This window comes from Thunnus albacares, chromosome 17 (assembly GCF_914725855.1).
Source record: "Thunnus albacares chromosome 17, fThuAlb1.1, whole genome shotgun sequence".
NCBI lineage: Eukaryota > Metazoa > Chordata > Actinopteri > Scombriformes > Scombridae > Thunnus > Thunnus albacares.
In genome coordinates, this window is record NC_058122.1 from 19,762,200 (window position 1) to 19,789,838 (window position 27,639).

Below are 27,639 nucleotides of genomic sequence, written 5' to 3' on the forward strand. Positions count from 1 at the left end.
TCTCTCTCTCTCTCTCTCTTTCATTGGCTCTCTGCCTCTGTCTCCCCTCTGCCTCACTCACTCGTCGTGGTCTCTTCTACTTTCTGTTGTCTTCTCCCACTCCCTCTCTCGCTCTGCGCTCTGAGTGAAGCAGCCTCAGAGGTGTCTGACGCCCTGCAGCACAGCCAGAGGCACCGCTTCAGTGATGCCCCCCTTCAACAACTATTTGCTACAGTAGTTTGCTTCTTGGAAAGTGTCTTGCTGCCTTTGAGCTACAACCGATTTTTTTTTTCCCGAGAAAAGAAAAGTACAGGAGCGCACTGTGCTTTTACGCATGGAAGTTGGTATCAGCCCAGTTACATTTACGCATGGCTGTGCCTAGTCTCCTCGGAAGATGCGTCCGGACTTATGAGAGCTTGTCAGGGCATCAAGAGCGGGATAAAAAGTGAGCAACGATGCGAGGCACTGAGCTGTTGCTTGGTTACTTTCTAGTGAAAGTTATGGTGTGCGATGCGGAAGGCGAGCCAGGTGAGAACCTCGACGACTTGACAGTAACCGTGTTTAACGACTCAAAGGAAGCAGAGAGCAGCATCACGGAGAGCCCGCACACGGAGGACAAGTGCCGCGGGTACTACGACGTGATGGGCCAGTGGGACCCGCCGTTTGTGTGCAGGACGGGCAGCTACCTGTACTGCTGCGGCACCTGTGGCTTCAGGTTCTGTTGCGCGTTTAAAAGCTCCCGGCTGGACCAGACCACCTGTAAGAACTACGACACCCCGCCGTGGATGATGACAGGCAGACCGCCTAAAGTGGACGTGGCGCAGGACACCGCGAAGGATAAAACCAACCTCATTGTGTATGTCATATGCGGGGTCGTGGCCATAATGGCACTGATAGGGATTTTCACCAAGCTTGGTTTGGAAAAGACGCACCGTCCGCACAGAGAAAATATGTCAAGGTAGGTTATAAATTTTTTTTTACCAATGTCCGTTTTTTCATTAACAATTAGTTTAGAGTTGAGAACTGATTCTCCACTTACAGAGCTGATTGGATCAAAGCATCATCAGGCTGGTCAGTTAGGCTATGCGTTATTGTGCTTCTTAAGTCCTATCATAATTCAATCAAAAGCAAATTACAAAGCAACAAGTTGTTTTTTTGTGAATAAAACAGTTAAAAGAAGTTCAGCTGCACTCAAAATTGCCTACATTTTAAAAAGAATATCAACCTGGGGTTTACATATTTTAAGATGGGTTCATTAATACAGTTCTGTTTAACACTTTAACTTCCTCTAATCAGAAACAAGCTTGATATGAGCCTGCTCATTCTCAGCTGCCTGAACATCAAGAAATTACACATATATTTCTGTGTCACTGTGAAAGACAAAAGTGTGTCATTGCACTGTCCTTGGCCTGAGTCTTTGCAGCATCAGGCTATACGTCAATGTGGTGACGTTGTGATTAGACACGATGTTTTATCATTGGTGACACTCTGGATTCAGCTTGTAATACAGGTTAAAATTGTGCCTGCTCCAAAACAGACTTTTTGGACCAAACAGGCCTATAACATAAAGATTGTTATATGATAAGGAATTAATTCGAGTTTTGGCTCAGCAAGAAATATGTCTAGTTATTTTCAACATGTTACAGTTGAAGCCAAACATATTGGTTTTATCTCCAATATTCTGTGATGCATCATTAACCATCTCCGAGATGTATAAACACAATTTACTAAAAAAGACTCTGCTGGCTTTTGCTTTTAGAAAAGGTGGGGAGATATGTTTTAAATGTTACAACTGATCCTGAGCATCAAATCTTTGCAGATAGTTATTAAACACAAACTATACAAACTCTCTCCATCTTTGTCACACACACACTTCACAAATGCACACAAAGATTACTCTCTTATTGCTTTCTCAAGAGCGATTTTTGGCTGAACAATGTCTGCACTGAGGAGAAACGATGTTGAAATTGTTGCTCTGTGGCTATTATACTGTGACACTCAAGGCTAGTTTCTCTATCCTTTAAAAACAGACAAAAAAGACATGAAATTACGAGGAAAATGGCCTGTCTCAACAAAAAGGGGTTTATTGATTTCAACAAATAATGGAAACGGTACTCTTCATAGTCATCTGAGACATGGCTTGTTGTTGGCGTAGACGGTGCACTATAATGAAATAACTTGTACACTGTAATTTGGATGAGATGGGTTTTGATGGAGCGTACAGTGTTTAATATAGATGATGTAATTTAAATCTGAGCTGACACCTGTGACAAAAGTTCATTACAAAATACCTGGAAGGTGTTAAACTTACACCACACAGCTACTGAGGGCTCTTGACATACTAACACCTGACAGTTTTCTTTGCCCATGTGACATGAGGATGTCGACACCTCAGGGTTATTCGGGTGCATAAAGTTTTTGACCATGACATGATAAGAGTGACTCTCAAACACAGGTGTGCTTTATTTGAAATTATTTCATATTGTATTTGCATATTATGTGATAGTTACACTGCTTGACTAGAGTGAAATTGGTTTCCTGCTGATAGTTTCTCATATATTTACAAAATCATGCTCCAGGTGACTTTACTGTAGATCAGTGGTTCTCAACCTTTTTTGGACCAGCGCCCCCCCCATTCATTATCCAGGTCCCTTAAAGCCCCCCATCAATTAAAATATGGGCTAATTGTTTTCCTTGAATATTAATGTTGATTATTATTCTGTGTTATGTCATTAAAAAACATGTCATTGAATGCCAAATAACAGATTTGATTTAACTGGACAGCTGGAATATCAGTATCATTAGTTTCCCAGGAAGCAAAAAAAGCCATGTGAATAGAAATTATACTTATGAGTGTTAAACAAATGCAACGGTTAGAAATTTGACATACAAACTTAAATTAGGACTATTTTTTTCATGTTATTGATCACAAACTGCAGTCAATCAGAAAGTGGTAATTTGGCACTGGTGCCAAACGAGAAGCATTACAACTGAAAACAGGAGCAGACCAGGGAGGAAAAAGTCTGAGGCTACTGGAAAAACAAGCAGAAGGATATGTAGGCTATCCCATCACAGGCCGTCAAGTCCAGGTGACTGCGGTGGTTGGACTGCATGTGGAGCACCTGGCTGAATCCCTGCTCAACAACATATGTCGTTGGGAAAGGAAGAAGAAGCAGCCTGATCTTGTCCTAGAGAACCCTCATGCTGCCATAGCCAGATGTGCGGAAAGTAGCCTGGGCCTCGTCATCGGTCTGGATGTTGACAAGATGCTCCTGGATAGTGGGCTTGCACTTGGTCATGTCTGCCTGAAAGGGCTGCACCACCCAGACGGGAACATCAAGGTTCAGGAGGTCCCTGAACCCGATCTTCATGTCGGCTTTAACCATCCTCAGGTGGTCTTTGTAAATAAGGAGGTGGTCGCCGGTAAGAGCTTCAGACACCTGCAATGAGTATAACTAGCAATTTTTATCAGTGCAGATTTTTGGTTATGTTATTGCTAATTAGTCTACTATTAAATGTTTCTTTACATTTATAATGCATAAATAGGCCTATACTTTCAGACAAGTCAATAAACATTACAACATAATGTTTTCATAGAACTAAAATATATTAATTATAATAATAGTGGGTGTATTATAATTATTTAGCATTGTTTCTGGAAAACAGTAGATCACCTTGGTCAACTGCAGGAAATGAGCAAACTGCCTCCTGCCTATGCTCTGCCTGTACAGATCCAGCCTTGATTTGAGACAGTGGATGCACTGGACCAGAGTAACTCCATTTCCTTGGAGCTTTAAAATGACTTTGTTCATCTTTTCAAAAAAGTCTGCAAGGTACAGGATGTTTCAGCGGCTGGATGACACTTTTTCCCCCCCGAGAGCTGCATCAACCTCTTCCAGGAACTCCATGATGCTGTCAAACAGCTCAGAAAAATGAGCAAGGCATTTTCCTTTTGAGAGTGAGCGGACATCAGTATGGAGAAGACGACGCTCAAAGGTCTCATTGTTTTCCTGACACAGCTGTTGGAACAGTCTGTCATTCAGGGCATGGGCTTTTATTTTGTTCATTGCCTTGACTGCAACATTGAGAGACTTGTGGAGAGGTGGACTTTTAGATTTGGCCACAAGGAGGATATGCGGGACCTGCTCCTTTAGCAGAGCAGTCAAGCCACGGTACCTGCCAACCATGGAGGGGGCACCATCATTAATGCATTGACAATGGTCTGGCCCTTGGTGTCTGTTTTCAGATATTTGGAAAACAAAAATTCCTCAGCCATCTCCTGACTGTTGGAGGCCTTATGGCAGACATGTCTCATGTATCTGAAGGCTGAATGTAGAGTCCCGCAGGATGGCACACAGCTACTCCTCTGTATCGGTGCCTATTTAATTTATCCTGCGTGCCATGGTGTCATTGCTGAATGGGATGGATTTCAGCACCTGCTCCATCAAGGTAGAGATGACTTCTTCAATGGCAGGGAGCACCAGCTTCTCTCTGATTGTGAATGGCTGTCCACATTTGGCTGTCAGCAGGGAGATGTTATATGACGCTACTAGACTGCTATCAGTCTGGCGAATAGACTACTGATGGTCTCCTACCATGCTTCTCTTTGAGGGCCTGGAAGGACGGAAGCTCCTTGTCTGCCTTGACCGGGTGGATCTTTATAAGGTGCCTTGAGGAGAGGGTTTCACGGCCTCATTTGAAAACACTTGTTCACAGAATAACCACACTGGAAGTTGTGCATTGGTGAGAGAAGGTATGAATACATAGCTAAGGTTTTCAATAGAATACTGGTGGCATTTTTTCTTGTTCTGTGCCATTTGCTATGATATGATATGATTGTTGTTATTTTATGATGCTATCCAGTTGATTAAATAATCGGACCTGCAGCAGTCTGGCAGAGAGTGTCAAATAAAACAACTCTGTTCAAAGGTTAGGGGCATAGGAGTTTAAATGTAGTGAAAATCTGCCCAGTTAGAGCAGAGTAGGCTAATCAAAGTTCCACTTTTTGTCTCTCATGTATAAATGATCTAACAACAGCAAGGACAATCGACTGTAGAGACCCCTGACCTATAGACGAGGCTTCTTGCTATGCAAAAAAAACGAGGTGGATGCAGCCATTATCTCAGCCGAGATTGCCTGTCCCTTGGCCAAGTCCCCCCCCCCTCCCCCGTCTATAAAGCACTGTTGCTCGCAGTTTTGCAGTGTGCCCTCCGCAAAAGTAGGATAGTTAAGGAACTGAGGAGTGCCCTTTGATGGAGGAGTGACAGGCCGTTCCATAGAAAACAATAAAAGCTCAGCGCAAGCAATTCAAAAAACAGAAGCACACAAATGCCTCCCATGAACAACCCCCTTTCAAAAATATTGCTTCAAGCGGCCCCAACACTCTCTGAATGCCTCTTGGGGGGCGGTACTGGCCCCCAGTAGGTGATTTTTTTGTCTTTAGCACGTTAGAAGAAAAGTGTGTGACATAAGAGTATGTGAATATTTAAATCACTTTTAGAAAAACTCAACCTACAGGATATACCTGGCTTAATATCAAATTCACTCTTGAAATGATGAAGAGCAGAGGATGCCAGGAAAATTCTGGCCAATGACTAAACACACCGCTTGACAAAGTAATTTCAGAGAGCCATGACTGTTTACCAGCTACTGCTGTTTCTCAGCTGAGAACCTTGTTTTTTTCTGACCTCCAGTGGTTAAAGTTCTCACCTTTCTGCAGTGGTTTCTCAGAGTCTTTGTTTGGGGACACCCTGACATCACTGTTGATCATCTTCAACTACACCCAACAGTGATGCCAAGTATAGTCAGAGGTTCAGGCTGTGTAAACTATTGTATAATGCCATCTCTGGATTTGTAGGGAGCTTTGTCAAGTCTGAGAAAATAACCCTGATAACGCTGAAGTGATGTCACCAGATTGGGGTTGAGACTTACTTTTTTTTTTTTTTACAGAAAGCCTGCATTACAAACTTGAGATGTGGAGTATGAAAGCTGTGGGCATTTAGGAGGCAGAGAGGGTCTAAAGAAAGATACTACTTGTATGCATTTATTGGAAATGTTGGATTCGGTGTTTTTGGACTTTGACTCATACTGAGGACTAAATATCTTGGCCTCTGCTGCTTCAGTTTTGACCATTTTTAAATCTGTCTCATGCGAGTTCAGCTCTTTTTTTGGAAGTGCAATACTTAATCACTGGAGTACCCCTTTTAAGCCATGGACCAATACACAAAGCATGTGATTTCGACACCAGAGACTGCCGTTTGTGTCCTGTCTCTTGCCAACAGTTAAAGATGTTTTCTGTTTTCTTTCCAGTTAAACATTAACCAAGTGGATTGGAGATAAAAAGATGGTTGATGTTGTTACTAGAACAGACATCTGGGTAGTTTTGGCACAGACAAACAATATATTTTGTCACTTTTATCATTTCTGGCAAAACCAGGAGCGTAGAGCTGGACAGCACAGAATATTTACTTGTTTATATTTACTGTTTAATATAATTTAATGAAAGATTCACTCTCTGAGATTACACTCTGTTTTCCCAGGGCTCTTGCACACGTGATCCGCCATCCTGCCACAGAACATTCGGATGACATTGGACTCGGCCAGCACTATGAGAACATACAAACCAGAGTCACAGTTAACAGTCTCCGTAAGTACAATAAGTTTAAATGCACTGATGGGAAACTGTGAACATGGTTATTATATATTACGTTACCTGCAAGTTAATGACATCAGGAGCAGACACCACCTAGCAACAAGCTTACACACATTCACATAACAGAGCAGTTTACTTAGGCACTTGGTCCCATATGTATATATGATTGCATCCACCCAATCTCAGCACCATAAACTATTTTTATAAATATTCATGAATTCCAAATTGTTTATTCATTTATTTATTTTAAATATTAAAAAAAACAATTATTGTGAGCCCTAAAGATTTGCTCACCTTTCCTGAATTGGCTGTGGAACTGGAAATGGTGGGGGGGGGGGATAAAAAAAGATCCATCCACAATCCTGCGGGCTGGTGGAGGGAACAATTAGCCCTCAGCAATCACTTAACATACACACTAATTACTGCCAACAACCTAGAGCTCTCTCTCTCTCTCTCTCTCTCTTAGTTAATGCTTTTTGTATGCAACAGCCTCACACCTTAGACTGTATCTCACTCTCATTCATCAACACCAATGCCTACACACACCCACACAGATACGCACAGACAAAAAAGAAGAATTATTAATGCTATCATGCTCACTGCCTTGACAGCTGTAGTCAATAAATGTCTTTCTGCCTCTCTCTCTCTCTCTCTCTCTTTCTATTAAGACCTACTCTGGCTAAATGCTAATTTCTTTGGCTAAACTGAAGATTAAGTGTCCTGATACCAATTAGGTCCAATGTCAGGCAGTATATGGTGAAATAATTACACCTCACATCCTGTAGTGTAGGAATCAATAAAATAATTAATCGAGCCAGGTTTCGGTCTCAGTGGTCCAGTAGAGTATAAAAAGAATTACAGAAACAAACAAATAAATAAATTAAATACAATAAGTGATGTAATTATGTTCCTTAGTTTAGATGTTTCTCAAGAGGTTTTATTTTATAGGCAGACGAAAATAAATATCACGGATTATCATGTTCCGAAAGTTTTTATGTTCTCATTATAACTGAAAAGTACAGCAGGTGATTTCACTGATTAGTTTGGAAAATTTGCTAATTAGTGAAAACACCTGGTGTAATCTTTGGGTTGGAACTAAAACCCGCCTGTTCTTGGCACGCACGACAGATGATTATCTCAAATTATCTCCTCATATATATTAAGGCTTTAGTCGAACAAATATTTTAGCATTTTCAATAGGCCGAATGCTTATGTTTAGTACAAATCAAAACAATAAATCAAGAAAATTACTGACTTAATTACTGATTCTCCTTAAACCCAAGCTGCTAAGCCAAATAATTCTCCATAGTTTTAAGATGCAAAATAGATTTTGAAAAATAGCTAGCACAGATGATGTAAAACCCTATATGCCTTTAAAGAACAATTATCTACAAATGATGCCCAACACAGTAACGTTGTAGGGAATTTTTACTACCTGGTCACAGAAATGTTGTGTATGAAACTCAAAGATCAATACTTTGTTTTGGCAAGTTAGAATAAAATAGCCAGTTCACCACAAAGAGGGAAAAACCTTGAAAACCAAACTTCCTCTCCCCGCCTGCCTCCTTTTTCAAGTCAGAAAATAATATTATAACTGATTATCGTTGTATATTAAGTTTTAGTTTGAGCCTGTAATAATCTGGAAGGAATACTAAAGATGACAGAATGCATCTTCTTGTCCATAGCAACGTAAAGACAATCAATACACAGCATACTAGTTAACATACATGCAAGGAAATTTCAAATTTACAAGTCGAACAAATTTGCAACACCTTCACATCATCCACATAGTTTAGAGTCTCAGACGTATAACTGGGAAAATCAAAATATGAAGAGCCTCAAGCCAGAAGATTCCCTCTGTTTGATGGTTATCTTCTGGATGATGGGCAGTACTAGTTGCTTTGGAGCACGTTAGACAAGCACTTTCGCAGTATAAATGTTTAAAAAGATGTATTCAAGATGAATATTTGCTATTCAGTTTCTTTATTACTATGAGTGAGTATAGCTTTCCTTTTGTTTGGTGACCTTGGACATGGAGATCCAGGCCACGCTGCTGGCTGCAGTATCTCACAGAGATGTAGGGGAGGGATTCAGTGTAATTGAGTTGGCAAAGGCACAGGGATGATTGTTGTTTTCTTGACAGCAATCCTTGCAAGGTTACAATAGGTGAGGTGATATTTTTTGCCTCATGGATCTGTCCTGCGCTCGCCCTCTCCAGCTGCGCTTTCTAGTGGCAGGTGTGACTATGCCGCAGCTATAATAGTCACTGTATAGTGGTGCAAAGCAGTGATTGAAATGCTCCAGAGGGAGCCCCTGCTCCTCATCTGTTGCCTTTCAAAAATGATAAAAATCTCTTAGACTGGGCTATGAGCTCTCATTCTCCTCAAGACACCAGTAATACAAGTTTTGTGAGCTGGGTTTCTTTGGCTACCAGTACGATCATGTTTCTGTCCTGCTGGCCATGTGCGTACATGGGGCAATTGTGAAGTGTGGCCTCTTTTTACTCCAGGCAGCCAGCCAGAGAGAACAAAGTCTCCGCTCACTGCCAACACTCCACTGATGCATGACAGTCCATTTCCTCACTGCCAGATAGAAATGTATTTTTCGCAGCATTACCTCTGACAGCAGCTGAGAAATAGCTACCAAATGTCTGAGTCTACCTACGGTTCTATTTTCCACCTGCCATATACTGTACTCTGCACTGTATACCGAACCCTCAAATCTTTAAGGAGATAATTACAAGCTGTGAGGTCTAAATGTTTGGACACACATGGGTTGTTTAGGATTCACTTGCAGTAGTTTGTGAAATGACAGAGTGGTAGTGTACAGACTGTTTTCACTGAAAACACAGTTAAATTGAAGCCATTAGCCAATGACATGCCAAGAAACTTTACTTTAAATCATTTTTTCCACATTTCACCAGTTGTAAAAACTTAATTGTTGCTGGTAATTTGTCCTTTGACTTTGATTTGTAAATATTGATAAAGTAATTAATTTAGAAAATTACTGCAATCTTGAGAGCCAATAAATGTCAAAAATGTGTGACAAAGAAAAGTAATTATCTGGAGTTGTTGGCTAATTAAAAAAAAAAAAAAATCAAGTTTCTTCTTTCTCTACATTTTGAGTTGAGCACCAACGTATGAGGCTTGAAGGTTTTTTAATATTTATTGTTTTGTTTTGTTTTCTCTTTCTTTCTTTTTAGGAGCTCGAGAACGGAAGTCAGTTACAGTATTAGAGTCTGTTTTGCTTTAGAGGAAAAGCCAAGTGTTGGCTCTAGGACAGTTAGAAATGTTGATATCATGTATTAATGCGATTTAAGTTTGCTAAATACAGCATTTTATGTGCAATATTTTAGACTCACTATTCAAAAATGGTTATGAATACAGTAGCTGTAGCTGTGATTTACAATAGCAGAGATTTGTAGCAGTGGTGTAATAAATGTAGATGTGTACAATACAGGCTACTGGCATCAATACACCAAAATGTCTTTTTAGCTACTTAGATACTGAAACCTTTCAACTCAGAAGAGTGAGGTGTCATATGATTTTACGTCTTCATGTCATTATCATTTAGCAACAGTAGAGAGATGACAGGAAACGAGAAGACAGAGAGAGAGAGAGAGAGAGAGAGAGAGAGAGAGAGAGAGAGAGAGAGAGAGAGATGAGGGAACAACATACAATAAAGGTTCCCCAGCCAGATGTGAATCAGAGATTATTGATTGGTTATTGGTTGGCACCTTAACCTCTGGGCCACCAGGGTGCCCTGTAGTACGAATTTGTTAATTCATTCATCATTCAAAAGTATTCAGCATAGCCAATCCACTGCTTTCTATGAGATCAAATTATTTCAATTAGTTCTCGTAAAGTTTCTGCTCTGCCACAATATTATGTTTAAGGAGGCCTACTGTATGAATAAAGATAACTGACATTAGCTACATTACAATGTTGAAATCAGCATGACTCGTTACAACTTAATGATCAACTCAATAAAGAACTCTCTACTCTGTTGGCTTTGTGATAATGATGGTCACCCTCAAAATAAAGTATTGTATGTGTAAATCAACATCTGATTTACAAGTGCACAGTTTATAATTTTTAAAGTTTGATCAAATCATTTACACATAAATATAAGTATAACTTAGCTCAACTATAAATGATGTAATGAATGTACCTATACACAATAAATATAATGTATATGTTGAGAGTTTCAGGGGTGTGACAGTGACAGATATGGCAGGATACTGACTTGAAGACAATTGAATATTTTCATCATTAACTTGAAAGTAGGCTGCCTGTAAATAAGAGCGCCCATCTCCTTGTGCCATTTATTTCGGGGCACGCAGCTCCCAAAATACTCTCTTAAATCTTTTATGAGTCTCAGGGAGGTGTCTGTGTCTGGAGTGTTAACTCGCTTATTTCCCGCAACAGCCGTGTCTTTAACCTTACAAGTCTACAGAAGTGGCCTACTTTCTGGCACCAGCTGACATGAAAGCTGTGACTTTGACAACAGTACAAGCGCAAATGACACTCAGTCAACACAAAGTTAGAAACACATTAAAGTGGAAGATAAACAAGTAGATATATCAGCACCTCAATTTGAATTGAGTTCGGCATTCTGAGAATAGCAGAGTCGCACCAGACGTGAACAAAGACACTGTCCTCATTTATTAACTGTGGTAAAATCTATTTATGTACATGTTGCTGGAAGAAAACTTTTTGACAAACAGTGTAAAAACAAAAACACCTTAAAACTGGCTCTATATCAGATAAACGTAAAGTTCAGGTGAGACCACTCAAATGTTATAACTCTAACTGAATGAGAGGTCCAACCAATGAGCATGTAAAAATAGTTTCCCTTCGTTGAATGAGATTATCTGAAAGGAAACTGTATGGGAATAAACTTGATCTGCATATGTTGTTGTTTGTATAATTTTGAATATATGTTCTGTATTATCCTGGTTAAATATATTACAACTGAAGTAAACTCAATGTATCCTATTGAAGCAGAACATCTAATTTGACTTTCAGCTTAAACAGGATCACATTGACTCAGAGCCTGTGTGCATGGCCCACTTACAAAATTGTATCAAACTGAAGCAGGTCAACAAGTTTAAAAAGTAACCTGACAAGGTAACACAGAGGGATTTGATGCTTTCTGCTTTTAGCTTTATGGATAATTTGTTGTGTTTTTTTAGCAGCCAAAAGCTAATTCTAAGCTAATTCAGTTGCACATAACTGCATGCAACATGCAACAAATTTAAAAGATTGAATGAGGGTTTATGAAGACAAATCCATCGTTGAGTTTAATAAGTGATCCCTACATGTGGAAGTGGTATTCTGTCTTTTTTAACAACTACAGTTTTTAATAAGGCTAAAAAAATGTGATATACAGTAGGCCTACATGAGCTCCAAGAAATCCTTATTATAAAAGAAACATAATAGTCCCATCAATCCTTTGCTACCTTGAATGACCTCCAAAACTGATCTTACTCGTTACATCACCCACTTGTTAAGCTGTGGTGAAGTGAAAGAATTATCGAAGCTGTCCTCTGCATCATTTCATGAGACAGCATTGATAATTTGAGACTTTCCAAATTAATTAGCACAGTAATAAAATTTCTTGCTGACCAGTGGGGAATAAAAGCTTAATTAACCTATTTTCTGTATTAATGATCTGTTTTTGTCAGAGAAATTCTAGACCAAGGACTAGTGGACTGGCCACATTTTAAAGTTTGTAAACTTTAACCATTAACATTGGCAAGGATGAGTTGATGGATGTTTTTGTATCTTCATATCCAAGTTATTGGTGTTTGATCAATAGTGGAAACTCCTCCTTTAAAGGAAACAACTTGCATCATGACAAATAACAGAAAACAAGTGTTGACTCATGACCTTGTGATATTTGAAATAACCATCACTGCGATTCTGTGAAGGATTAAGCTTAAAATGAAAAACTATCCATATATCAAGTATATCAAGTATTGATCCATAATATTGCTAATCAGGAATATATAATGGAGGGCTTTGCACACGCAGCAGTCCTCAAACTGCCTCCTGTGAATTGGTGCGTTCCACTAATCTCCTCCAATCTTAACGAGGGAAAGACACTCTGAACATCTGTTTGCTCTGTCATGCCAGGCGGCAGGGGGCCAGTCTATTTGCTGTGCACCCCTTAATTTACCAGATGTCTCCTGTAGGATTAGTACAGTTTTACAAAGAGCAGTCATGTCTCTCCAGCTGGGTCCCCAGAAAGGCTTACTTAAGGGGAAAGTGACACTACCAAGTTAGAGAAACAATTATTCGACATTCACATTCATCCATTAAGCTGATTTATATTCAGGGAATTAGACATTATGGAACGGTCGCTTAGATGAAACCAAGTCAGCTTAAATCAAATAAATAAATAAATAAAAATAAATAAATTACACATGTCAGGGGTGCTGCAGTAGCCTACTGGTTAAGTAGGCTACCGCTCATATTTCTGTATTTATTTTCCTTATACCCTTGTGTCAGCTAATGCATTTAACATGTACACATTTTTAAAACATTACTTCAGTGATAAAGGGCAATTTGTAATTATGAAGTGTTGATGGTGTAATTATCTCTGTTGATCCCTGAAATGAAAAAAAAGAAGAAGAAAAACACATAATTGCTCATTCACAGTCTTGCATTCAACAACAGAAACAGCGTCTCAACAATCATTTCTGCATTTACCGACTCATGTTTCCCTTCCTTTAGACAGCACCCAGATGAACAACGCAGCTAAAGCATCAACTTTGATAACTCAGCCCTACCCGGCTCTGGGACAGATCACCAGCCCTTACGAGCCACAGAAGACTGTCAAGGATCTCAACAAGTACGCCACCCTCAAGGCTGTGGGTAAGATGTTGTTTACAACCAGCCATAATGATGGAAAAGCACCGGCCATTTACCATTTGATCTGATTAGGTTGCACATCCTGTAAATAAAGCTAGCATAATTAATCAGGGTCTCTCTACATGATATGAAGGGGAGTATTAAGGTTTAATTGAGTGAACTGGAAACAACATAATAACCTTGAGGACAGTTGTAAACTATGAGCTTATGAGGCAGAAAATTCAACTTAAGTGCTTCATGAAGCGTTTTATGGAATCCCAGTAAAATTAAATGTGGTTAATTTAGTGTTAAACATTGTGTGTCTCAACAAACGAAAAACATATTAACACATTCTGCCAGCTGCAATTATTATTGAGCTTCACTGTCATGCCTCTCTTTTCAGTTTAGCTTTAAAATGACGTAAGACAATGTGGCTTTGACAGTTTTTTCAGTCCTTTCATTTCTTATCTACTTCGGACAGAACAAGAATCCTGTTTACACAACATGTTGTTGTTAGATATGTACTTCAAAACTGTCTTTTTCTTTAAATAGAAACCTTGGATGGTTTGAATCGCCATCAGATTTCTGGCTGACAGAAATCCTTGTCAGTTAATCCATAGTCCATCAACGTCCACAAAGAGGGGAACTGAAAGTTTATTTATAGAACGGGTTTGTCGTTCTCCTCAAGTGATAATTTTGGAAGTTGGCAGCCCAGTGTCTGAGCAAGCATAAAGCTTAAAGCTTAAAGTGGACCAAAGTGGACAGAAGCACTCAGCAAGGTGGTGCTAAAAAATGTTATGAGACAAGATATAAACTGTGTGTGATGTGAAAATACAGTAATAGTCAAAACTTTTTTAACACATTTTCTCATTCAGGTGAACGGGAAGGTGTGTCTTAACTTCTGACTGGTACTGTATATGTAAATAAACATACCTTGCTGCAAATAATAAAATTAAATCATTCAACAAAACGGATACTTTAAGGTACTATTGATAAGCAACATCCCTTTTTATGTATACTAAGGCAATAGTATGTGTTTAGTTTTGTTAAGTCTAGATTCCCTGAACAGTTTGTCCTGACATAAGAATAATGATGACAGCCAGAGCAGAGAAAAAAAATAAATACCAGAAATATGCAGGATCAAAGTGTGGACTGAAGATGGTTGTGGATCAGTATTTGATGCTATTTTACTTACTCACAGTGAGTCTTTTTATAGATGCTGCCTGAATAAATAAGCTGTATTTGACAGTCCTGACCATGGAAGGGATGACAGCTATCAGCATGCGTGTAGTAGGTACAATCACATAAAACAGCTCACTCGCTTTGTGATTTACACGAGCAGCTGAAGCTTCTCCCCCACTAATCCACTGAAGTGCCGTCAAACAAACTGATCATTAGGGAAAATTAAAAATAGAGCAAATCTAAGCTAATGAGACTGGGGACAGGAGACAATCAGGAGCAATCAAACACAAATGAGTCGGGGCGTGGTGATGGGATGCAACTACACCATACAGGGTGAGTTATGTGAGCCTCTGTGGTTCTAATATATGTGTTAATCTACCAGCACTGATGTGGGTTTTTAGTGAAGTAGCTGCTGTAAAGAATATGCTACTCATCACTGCATCTTTTGTCCCTATCCTGTACCATAAAGTGTGATCCAGAGCACAGGCACAACCTGCTGCTAATGAAAGAACACATTAAAGGTTATCTGGGAGACATTTAATTAAAAAAGTCTGAAATGTTAAAAAAAAAAAAAATATCACAATGGCTGATGCTGGAGCTTGGTAGGCTCAGGCTCAGTTAGTGCTGAAGTGAACAGTGTTTTCATACATTGTCTGCTGCTGATTAGAGACATAAAATCACACTACAGTGCTTGTTATGAGCAAATCACCGCAGATGGCAAGACAAATGCCAAAAGACAAGAGATACTGTGCAGTCGTCTACTGGGGCAGCCTTAGTTCCTTGTGTCGTGCTAAAATAGATTTATATACTAGAATATCAACAAATATTCTGTAGAGTGTGACTATAATTATTAATGGACCACTCACAACATATTTACTATGTTTTAATTGGCACAATTAAAAAAAACAAAAACAAATTGAATTTTACCTGATGGCTGACAGGGAAGCATAATGTGAAAATATATATTAAAAGATGTACTGACTTAGACTAAAAGGTTGTGCGAAGCTATCACAATTTACCAGACTAAGACTATTAGCATTCTACAGTACTGTGCACTAAAATAAGAACCACCAATTTACAATGAATAACTGGTATTGTACTGTTGTCATTTAATACCCACGTATCATTCTCAATATGGTGAAATTTGGGCCTTGGTTGCCATTGGTATAACAATATATATCAATGTAAAGCATTAGTGGCTAAAAAAATATGCAGATTTTGTTTTTGTTTTAATATAATCTAAGGAATCATGTAATTATGCACATGTATCAGGATGGTAAAGCTGACACTGGCTTAAATTGCAAATCAGAAATGTTGTTTGTATGACATACTCGAGATTTAAAGCATTTGTATAGGTTGTGAGATCAATTCAAGTTAAGCATACAGTGAATTCCTATTGCAATTAGTTACTGTGATACCTGATGGTGTTAAGTCAAGACGACTTGACTCTGTAACTTTGTTTTCTTTGGATGCTTTAGCAAAAAGTGTACAAATGTGAAGGCTTATTTTTAGTTGCCTGTCTAACTATGCACTCAGGACACAATGCAATGCCTAATGAAGGGAAACATGACAAAGAACTATCGTGTTGTTCATCTGTTTTTTTTTAGCAGAGAAAGCTAATGACAGCTTCTACAGCAGCCGACGCCAACTGATTGAGATGACGACCAAGGGCAGCCTTCCTATGGAACCTGTGGATATGGAGCCAGAACCGAGTAATCCTTACAGCCCACCCAGACAGATGTCTACGAAGCAGAACGGACACAAGTACAAAAGCCCCAAGAACCACAGCTCCCAGTCTCTGCCCTACAGCTCAAACACTGCTGCCATCCCAGGGGTGCTAAAATCCTGGGAGAGCAAGGACACGCTGGGACTGCGACAGAGCTATGGCCCAAAGAAACTCTGCATCATAGAGAAGGAGATACACACCACTCGCTACATCCCTCCACAGCCATACTTTGTCACCAACAGCAAGACAGAAGTGACAGTATGAGGGACTGTCTAAACGTCAGGCCTAAAGGAGCGAATGGAATAACAGGAGTCAGAATTTAAGAAGGACAGTAGCTGCTGACTGTGGGCGGCGTTGTAAGAAATCAGCATGGACTGCAGTATGTGCAGTTGTCAAGCATTCAAGACACCGCCTAAAGGTGAAGTGTAACAGGAGGCAGTACCAATCATTGCTCCTCAGGCACAGTGATTAATATGTTGTTATCCATATTCATATAATCCAACCACTAAAACAAAACACAAAAGCTAAATAAATCATATACATACATAGTACAGTTGTATTTAAGGTCTAAAAAGATCTGAAAATTACATTATCTCATGTAATTTCTAGTAAATCTACACTGTCTAAATGAAAATAACCATCCTTATTTAAAGAATCAAAAAAGTTGAATAGCTTGTGGTTACAGAAAATGTTTCATAGATTTATGGATACTGTTTGAAAATGTTTTGGCACTGCTTACATGCTGAGGAGCTGACATTCATGCACTAAAACCGACTCAAGTACGGTATCCAAAATGTGCTTTTTTGCTCATCTCAAGAAAAATACCTTTTTCTTTCTTTTTTTTTTTTTTTTTACTAGATTAATTCTAGCTGTTAATTATTTATTAATTTATTTAGAATACCTTGTTAACCTTGAAGATCGGCCACAAATTAATTAGACGCTATATGATGCTCTCGATATGAGCCCTCCAAAACATTACACACATCTCTGTTGTATTGCAAAATGTCCAATAAATTGAACCTTTGAAATCCGTAAACTGCACCCGAGTTTTGACCATGACCACTGACTTAAGTTAGAGAGTATGCACTTGAGAAAACAAACACACAAACACACACACACACACAATAAAAGCCTTTGTGACATAGATATTGTCCACAATTAAGTTATTCAGGTTCATTTCTAAAACACCGTACATCCAATTTGGAGAGAAATCCTCCATCATTCATTCAGTTTATCATTCAGCATTTCTAAAATAAGGACGATTCAGTCTATGAAAGTGTTTCCTGTTGACTTAAATGACTTAAGATCCATTAAAAAGTCAATTTGAATTTTTGTGAATGTAGTGTCACTTTTAAAGTGGTAGATGTCTTATTTTGAAGGAAACCTTCCAAATGCATTCAAACCAAGTCACTGCCAACAGACATCCTACTAATATATATTTGTATGATTACTAGGAGAAGCGTCAGTAGCTGCAGAGTGTTGAACCAGTGTTGTGTTGGTGTAATAGTGCCTCTCATCAGTACCAGCATGTACGTGATTATCCTAGAATATACTGTAGATGAAGCCCCCGGTGTTAGAACGGTGGTCGGTCTTGTTCTTAGTAATCCATTATCCCCCCCCCCCAAAAAAATCTTTTTCAGTATGAAGATGATGTCTTGGATTTTCCATTATAGTTAAAACTCTTGGCTTTTATTAAAAAATGTTTGTGATTTAAGTGACTTCATTCTTAAATCTCACATTTATTGAATGTATCTGGTCTAAATAGTTGATGCGTCTATTGTTGGAGGTTGACAGTTAAAGAACTTCTGTCAGGATGAATGTAAAAATGCTGTGAAGCAAAATAACGTTTGTTTTTCTTTGTAAATGTATCTACTAAATACATATTGACAGTATCTACTGACTTGCAAATGGGAACGTTTTGGTCAACACTTCCCATCACAACTGATGTACCATACCGAGAACTCACTAAAACAGGACAACAGAACACTGAATTCATGCCACACTTGGCAAAATGTTTTTAATAATAAGGTTTTTCTGGTGCAATTGATCATTTTTTTTGCACTTTTCCAGCCAAGCAATATAAAAAGGATGCTCACGCCTGCTTGCAAGTCTTACTCATGCCGTTGACTATTTCAAGCAGCTGAGGACAAGGCTGCACTCATAGCTGATACACAAAGTGGGAAGTGGGAACTGTTAGTGTAAAGGTGTATTTATGTCTTCTCAAATCCATATCATCAACAACAAAAAGAAATATAACTAACAAGGGCAGAAATTATGCAGATTGTTGTACTTGGATAGTAACTGTATGCACAATTTTCCCAAATATGTATATCCAGCGCACAGAACTGTCCTTTCACACGACTAACTGCCTGTTCGAGTGTTTATTTCACAGGTACATAAAATCTATTGTTCACATTGTTCGAACTCAAGTATTACTTCAGTTGGCGATGATTTTTTATTTATGCAAATATTATTATATAGTCACTACTATTGAATCTTCTTGTTTTGTGAATGCAAACTGTTTTATTTTTTTGCTCAGACAAAGATACTGAAATCACTGTTATTAAGCTGCAGTACACTATATTCACATAGGAAGATCTATTGTAATACTGTCAGTTAAAAACATAATGTGTATAATATATGTTTGCACTACAGCATCCAATAGTGAAAGTGCAACACCTATGTTATATTTCATAAAGTTTAAAGGAAAGCCCCCATTATCACACATCTAATACAGTTCACTATGGTGGCTATCAGTTCTATGTATCACTGTTGGCTTATTATCATAATATCTGAATACCTAATTGCTCTATTGAATGTTGTTCTGTGTCTTTATGTGCAATACAAAGTTACTTTGTTTCAGATCCATTGTTTATTATATTTACAACCTCTGTTTGACAGATCACATCCTCCAGCTATCCTGAAAGAAATTACTACACTGGGTATTTTAACATTTTCCATACATTGTTTGTGCAGTAAAATATAATCCCAATGTTGTCAGTGTCTTGCAAAAACCTTGAATCTCCAAGATGCCCCTTTACCTTATTTTGAATTCTATTAAATTGCAGTTAAACCACTGATTCAGTTACTTTTTTTTCGTATTTTGAAATCTAATTTCAATGCAGTCTGTAAAACTCTGAGGATAATGAAACATTTTTAAAATGTGGAACACCTTGACTGCTGCCTTTTATGGTGAAACAAGGTTTCTGCAAAATAGTCCACACTGACAATGTCAACTTATTTTCATGTATTGCATAAACCATCCGAGTGTAGCCTTCCTTTTAGAAAGGAAAACAATTGTAGCTTAACACAACACAATGATATTGGACTTCATTTAACATTCCAGCTGACAGGTAAACAATGTCAGTAAGAATTACAGCTTTAAGCATCTTGTAATTGGTTTGTTCAGCTGATTTACCTCTTTCATTTTAACAAAAAAAGAACACAGGTGGCTGATTGTTCATTCACAATAACGAGAGCCAAGCAGCAAAAAATTAAATAAGATGCATTTAATATCACAAAAACAAAGAAACAAATTTCAATAGTCGTCTGTAGCATATGTGGTGCTTTATAAAACGCTTTTTTTGTTGTTTTTTTACTTTTAATTTCTGATTCTCGCTGGTTCTTTTGGCTGCCCCTCACAACACCACACCATGACAACATGTAAGAGCTCGAGTGCAGCCAAAGGACTTCTTCCGGATCATACTGTATACTACAGTTTATGAAACTTTCTGTTTTAAGTGTGCTCCAGCTGTAAAAGTGTCATTATACTGTCTACATTAAAATTATTTTTTAATAACTCTGTCTCTTTTCCAGACTTTCTTAAAGCCATGTCCTTATTTGTCCTTGATAGTTATGATTATGCTTATAATTCCTGTGAAAGACAGATGCAACAGTTTCATGGTCAAATTGCAGGTCAATACACATTTTATTATGGCGCATACCAACAGTTGTTGTGCATACTAATTATGATTATTTCTAGGGCTGAGCAATATATCGATATTATATCGGTATCGTGACATGAGACTAGATACCATCTTAGATTTTGGATATTGTAATATCATGATATGGCATGAGTGTTGTGTTTTCCTGGTTTTTATAGGCAGCATTACAGTAAAGTGATGTAATTTTCTGAACTTACCAGACTGTTACAGCTGTTCTATTATTTGCCTTTACCCGCTTAGTCATTACATCCACATTACCAATGATTATTTATCAAAAATCTCATTGTATAAATATTTTGTGAAAGCACCGATAATCATCTCTACAATGTTATCGCAATATTGTTATGGAGGTATTTGGTCAAAAATATCGTGATATTTGATTTTGTCCATATTGCCCTGCCCTTATTACTTCTAAATTTATAATGCATATTACTTCCAAATCTATGGATCAGTAAGGAGAAAAAAGAAAACACTACAACGTTTCATAAAACAGCTCATGTTCTAAACGCTATTCAAGTACACATACACAACAATTTCACACTCATTCAGTGTGGAGGACTGGGAGCTATACACATTGATTTCCTCATTGTGGCCTCGCGTACCACTGAGAGGTACTTCTTGAAGTACCTGCCACTCTCATGTGAAACGTTCAATACATGCTTATCTGTCAAGGCCTGGATAAATAAAGGAGCTGGATCGATTGAACCAAGTGCTAATGCCTTGTGGAGTTAGTTAAACTCCATGGAGAGTCTTCTCTCTTGTGGATAAGTGAACTGCATGATTAAATAAAAGGACTATAGCAGTAAAATAGTACAATAACAAAAGAGAACAAAGAATATTAAGTGAAGCTTTTTGCAACCAGAAACAAAAGTCTTGTTCTTTTTATGTGTTTGGTGCTACACCCTTGCATTGGAATTCAAATACAAAACATTTTTTGAGAAAAAACACATAATTCCACAACAAATTAAATTTATCTTTTGCAGTCATAGAGCCAAACATAAACTCCACACAGGAACGTAGAACCTGTTGAAAAAAAGCACCACAGCCGAGGAGGGCAGGCACCATCAATCGTTCCAGACGGCATGTTTAGATCACTGTTTTTCACTCTACTTTTACACCTGTTGGAGAATTCAATCAATTGTGTACCGGTTACTGCAGATTGTTCATGTTTACAACCATGCTTTCTATCAGAACTTCGGTTTTAACAAGCTTCTGGGGGAACAGTCTTTTTTGTGAAGACGCCAGGAGACAATCTTTTTAATTAGCAAATGATGTTTCCTACCACCACAGTGGTTCCCTCTGGAAATTAAATCAGCACAGTAACCTTATTCAGTCAAATAGAGTGGCACAGCCATGGCCTGGTGAGTGAAATTTCTTGATCCAACAGCTACGGTGATTTTTCAAACATGAAATCATGCAGGACGGTACTTTTCATATGAACTATAAACAGCCAATCCATGAGGGAATATTTTGTTAAAATAAATGTGATTTTGAATTTACATAATGATAAATACACTGGGGAAAAAATGTGCCACAACTCTAATTTCAGAGAGTCTTCTGGGAGTGAGCAACTTAATGGTAGAACATGTGTATTCCCACTACATGGATTTATGGTTTTCCTTGCATGGAGGCGTCTGCAATGTGTTGGGACAGATTTTTGCGTTTCAAAAAGCCATTATTTAAAACCCGGGAGGAAGTGCATCAGCATAAGTCTAGATAAGAAATAAATGAGTCAATAGTTGAAAGATTGTTGGAAAATCCTCTTTTCTCCACAGTACGAATGTGCACTTTAAAATCAAAGACAGAGGACAGACAGGCAGAAAAGAATAGTCGGCTTTGTTTGGTTCCCCAGTGGCTTTTGCTCTCTGGCCTTGTCATAGTTTATGATCATTGTGATACTGCAGCACTCACAACTGATACTGAGCAAGACTAAGCAACTGTTGAAATACTGTAGGACTGCACAAACACAAGGTTTGCAAAGCCACATAGACAGACTATCCTATGATTTACAGCTTACAATTCATGGAGCCACGCGTTCCAACAAAGTTACCTGACACGACATTATAGCTAATAGAAAAAAGTCCTGGTGAGTCAGTTTTACTCTAGAACAACTTCTTTAAAAGACGTTTTTATGGAATTTCTTATTAATTTAATCACTGATAGCTTGACAACGAGGATGGGATAAGGGGTGCGACATTTACTTTTAATTTCACTTTAATGTCATAAATGACATCTATCCAGGGAGTGAAGATGAAAATGTGCCGTTTTAAATGACACCACACACACACACACACACACACACACACACACACACACACACACACACACACACACACACACACACAACCTGCAGTGAGACTGCAACCCTAATCTGCAACACTACATTCAATATTTTCAACCTTACCAGCAAAAGGCCAATGGAACAGCTGAATATGCTAGTTAGAAACAGACCTGCTCAGCAGTTCAGGGTGGATTGTATCAGCCAACAAAAGACTGAAGTGTATAAATGCAATTACATCTTGAAATATAGATAGTTTATGACAACTTATCTCTGTTACCACAGCTGCCAACATGGATGCAATTTTTTGGGGATATGTAATGTGTAATATTATACCAAACATAATTTTTACATACCTTTTTAAATTTTTATATGCCTATCAAAAGTTGATTTTGATAGCTGATTTTTTCAATTTCACTCATATTATGTTTCATTATATACTGTATAATATTTTATGTTATTAATATTATCATCAAATATGACGCTGAAGTGGAAGAATTACACTAAAAATACTACATTTCTTCCATGAAAACACTTAAGAAAAAAGGACTATGCCAAGTGTTTTCCATAACTGCTATAAAAATAGGATCCCAGGGAAAATTTCATCTTATTGGAAAAAATCTACTGAGGAGTTTCAAGATAAAGGATGTCAGCATCAGCTGTGAATGGAGTCAATATATTCTAAATTTACCCAGAATGCTGAGAAATTTTAAGATATGTTACATTTTGATTCAGTATTTATCTATGAGCTAAGTTTCCATTTCCACAGCTTCACATTTCAGTTATCTGGTAGTGAAACATCTTTTCTTTTCTTTCTCTGTTGCTGTCTGAGAGTCTGTGAGAAATTAAGAAAGAGAAGAGGGAAGGTCTAATGTGCACTCTATCTCATATAACTGGTCACACTCTCCACTGTACTGCAGTAAAACTAGATGGTTAAAGAGGGAGCAATTTCCCTTCAGATAAATAGACACCAGCAGGGCAAGAATAGACTCCAAATTAATCCATTCTCCAACCCAGTGCAGAGTAACATAGCATACATCATTGTGCTGCTACAAAAGCAAGTGAAGCAGCTTGGAGCAAAATCTGAGAGTTTCTGAAAGGAGGCACACAGAGATTAGGAATGTGGAGCTCCTCAGAGAGATGCCTTCACAGCAGACAAAGACACTGGGAAGTCTTTCCTTCTGCTTGAGGCAGGAAGAAAGGTCATCATGTTATTTTGGGATAGGAACTGTTTTCCTGGGTTAAAAGTCACAGTATCATCACTACTTTCTAACAATTTGAAATATATTTTACCAAACACAAATTGCCTTATTCATTTCTCCCACCCATCTTTGGTTGTTGTCACCTTCAAATCAAAGTTTCTGCTTGACCTACACTTCACTATTTCTTGCTGCATTTGTGCAGAGATCACACTGGTGCCTCTCCAACAGAAATTCCATAAACAGAGAGAAATGTTAGAGGTCCACTGGGAATTCCCCAAACCAAGTTCAAGGGTAATTGAAGAAAAACAGTGCTGTAAGAGGTGGGAATTCTTAACAGACCGTCTCTGTTTGTGTTTATTTGCGTGCGTGCATGTTTGTTTTTTTTTAAAGAAAAGACTGATGAGACGAGACTGGCAAGATGCAAATATTGTCAAGTTGGCACAGAGGCGCTATCTAAATACGTTAATTTGGGTGACAATTGCAGTTTTTACTCTAAACAAATGATTGCATCTCCCGCCACTCACATCTCAACCGTGTTGCTCCATTCTTCGCTTCATCAGAGAAATGAATACAATTGAGGCTTTGACCTGTTCCACCATCTGCCCTGGTAAGAGACTGTGAAAGATTTAGCTCTGTTTACAAGAGCTGAATGCCTTCTTTGTTCGTCCTGTGAAACTGTCCAACTTTATGTTGTAATTCAATCCAGATCGCTTGAAGAAAACAATCCTGTTGCACGCAGAGTACAATGCAGTGTAGAGAGGCCTTGTTTATAGCATTTGAACCAATGCCTCAAATTTATGCTGTAAACATCAGATGTTAAACGTTCACATGTAGCATGATGGTACATAAACATTGATCACACGCCAGCAATATTTATGCTTTGCGGTCTTCAAATTTGAGACTCTTCGGATACATATGCAGCCAGTCATTAAGTAAGAGATTGTGCTACTGATGACAGACAAGTCCAGGGTGACTTTTGTTTCCAATTTTAGAAAGGAAATGTTAATTTTGAAGCTTGTCTACAGTGTCACAAAACAATCTTAACTACCAGAGTAGAGTTTTGCTTTAAAAGATGTTACAGGCGTTTGTGAGAATTATCTTTGATGAACTGGAGTCATTTTTACTCAGTCTCAAAATTTAAGAACTTGTTCTCATGCTGTGGCTGTTTGACGTGATAAGGCCAATATCTCTTTTATAGTAACACCACCTAAGTGTCTCCTTAATCCTTATTAAACAGCTCAATGAGGCAGAAATTGTGCCAGGTGGGTCATTAGTCTACAGTGACCATTTTATTTCCCAAATCTCTTCTCCTATGTGGCTTTGGGTATGAACGTCAGACACCATCAGACGTGATTAACCTTTCAATTAAACTGTCTGTACATCTCACTGTTAACATTGTCTCACACAAGTCTCCATCAGTAAGTCCCTCAGAGGCTACCTGCCAGAAATTGCACATGGGGGAGTTATAGCTATACAGTAAGTAGGAATCTTGCAAATATGGAAGATGATCGGCCTGGGCGATAAAACGATAGCGATATGTACTGGCGACAGACACTATATCAATATATAGTGTCATATTGATTTAATGTCTAAATCGATAAGAAAATTGTTTGATAGAACGTTCGATAGTTTCACTTAAATGCATTAAATGCAAACCTCCATGAAAGCACATAATGAATATGTAAAGTTTGGTTGCATGAACAAACCCCGACCATGCTCCCTCCCAGGCTCATAAACAGCCTATCATATCCCTTGATAATGGAGCGTGCTACGAGTGACTTGAAAACGGCCAATCATTTTACAGATGTGTTGTTGACATGTGACACAACAACAGAAACAGCGTGGAGTGAGAAAATGAGTGCAGACGTTAAGGAAATAATATAATAATAGTAAGTATAGTAAAACTTATCATTCAACCTTTTTTCTCCTGGTCTTTATTAAAAAAAAGGTCATTAAAGATGATCAATAATTATTGACATCAACTGAGTTAAAACATTTTATTGTGATAATTTTGTCAGCTATATCGCCCAGTCCTAGAGGATGAGATTAAATGTAAATATGAAATCCTTCGATAATCTGCTGCATGGAGTGTATCCCTGAAGGGAACTTAACAGCTGAAGCTTGAATCTGAAAAATAACTTAGATGAGTCAGATACTGGCAACAGACAGTATGATGAGCAGAGCTCTTAGTTTGACCACATTTAATCAAGAAATGTCATGGCAGAGAGAAAGCTGATGAAATGTAAATTTAGATTTTGGTTAAATAAAACTCGTGATTTTCAAGTACATGGTTGGGAACCTTTCAGGTCACAAGAAAATTGAAGAATCCTAAGAGCTGCAGTAGCCTGCTTTATTTTATGGTTTATTTCTACTTTTGTCTTACTGCTTCTCTCTGTTCAGTACTCAAACGTTTGGTTTGATTATTAGTAGAAACACGTAAACTGAAAAAGACAGCCTGCTAAATGGACCAAAAAATTGTCATGTAATGTAATTATTTCATTCCAGCTTCATTCTCTTGTCAGTCCCTTCTTCTCATTCACTGAATGATGTCAGTCGTTTAAGTCACAGACATGGTTTATAATGTTTTAGTCTCTTTGTGCTTGCTGACTGGCTGCACGTCTTTATCTCATTTCTTTCTTTCACATCCAGTCCATAAGCGGCCTCTCACCTTTGCTTTGCTAGCTTCTCAAAAGCCCTCTGAGGAACAGATTTAGTCACAAAGTCACACCGTACACTGACCAGTAGCCCTTTTCTAAAGATGAAGAATCCAAAAAGACATTTATGAAACCTGCCTTTAATGTAAAACCCACCGATCAATCCAGCCTCATATTAATTTATATATTTAGAAACACCTATTATATGAAATAAGAGAAATGCATTCTAAAGTACAAAACAATTATTTCCATGTCAACCTTTATGAAATACACACAAAAAGTTTGCATTAAGACAAAACTGTGCTGTGACTATAACATTTCTGCCACTCCTGCATCATCAAAGATATCAAATATCTTTATAACTAAGTGCTCAAAGCGAGATGAAAGCACGTTACTGGATGTCACTGAAATATGTACAAGAGAAAACAAAGCCACTACCACTGTTCTTCTGTGTAAGGGATCTTAAATGGTGCATGTCTGCTAAACTTTAACTCACTAACAGAGGCCAGTAACAGTACGCCATCCTCATTAAGGTTTCATTAAGAGTCAGGAGGGCAACAAAACTGAGAAGATTACAGCCCAAATAAAATCGCATGGAATGAAGCTGGCTTATTTCTCTCCAGAGGAGTAACATCACAGTTGCCAGTATTCAAACTGCAGAAACAGGACCCATGGTGTCAGCCAAAATGAGCTCTTCTGCAATGAAACTAGTCAATTATTCATTTATCCATCGTCTATAGTGAGCTCTGGGAGTGAGCCCTGCTGTTGCAGCCCAGCCAAAAAGAGGGGTGTGTTGTTGGTGAATGCATGAGGTCCTTCTAACAATGTGAAGAAGAAGCTTTAAAGATTTTGCTCACTACGAATCCTAAATCTGTCTGTGTTTGGAAAGCTAGTAGCTAGTAGTGGGTATTTTGTCATACAGATCCATGGAAAAAATCAGTTCTGGTATGGTGAAATATTAGAGTTGTCGATTTCATTGGACCCAAGACAAACAAGTTTACAATGTTTTTCTGGGTAACATAACAAGAACAAACAATATTGGTTATTACAAAATGCTTTTGTTCAGCTGCTGTGGCTAAATTATAACAGATTCAAATAATGTTGAAAGGAGGATAATTTTACTGTACACGCTGGCCTCTTGTCTGGTTTGTGCAGTATCTTCATGAGC

At 38.2% G+C, this 27,639-nt stretch overlaps 2 protein-coding genes across 4 annotated transcripts in view; one reads left to right on the plus strand and one right to left on the minus strand.

Moving 5' to 3' along the window:
• The window catches only part of mrtfbb (myocardin related transcription factor Bb), an 80,026-nt gene that overhangs the window by 41,005 nt on the left and 11,382 nt on the right, over positions 1 to 27,639 (minus strand). The gene's annotated exons all lie outside the window — the stretch shown is intronic.
• On the plus strand, positions 100 to 20,469 carry shisa9b (shisa family member 9b). Its single transcript, XM_044331302.1, has 4 exons — positions 100 to 937; positions 6,519 to 6,625; positions 13,369 to 13,509; positions 16,275 to 20,469. The coding sequence occupies exons 1-4, from the start codon at positions 435 to 437 to the stop codon at positions 16,655 to 16,657; spliced, it is 1,134 nt and encodes a 377-aa protein (XP_044187237.1). The 5' UTR covers positions 100 to 434; the 3' UTR covers positions 16,658 to 20,469.

What these genes read in the sequence shown, in the direction of transcription:
- shisa9b (XM_044331302.1), top strand. Translation starts at nt 435, where the DNA reads ATGCGAGGCACTGAGCTGTTGCTTGGTTACTTTCTAGTGAAAGTTATG. An exon ending in CACAGAGAAAATATGTCAAG is followed by an intron (nt 938 to 6,518) that starts GTAGGTTATAAA and finishes CTGTTTTCCCAG; the next exon opens with GGCTCTTGCACACGTGATCC. An exon ending in AGTCACAGTTAACAGTCTCC is followed by an intron (nt 6,626 to 13,368) that starts GTAAGTACAATA and finishes CCCTTCCTTTAG; the next exon opens with ACAGCACCCAGATGAACAAC.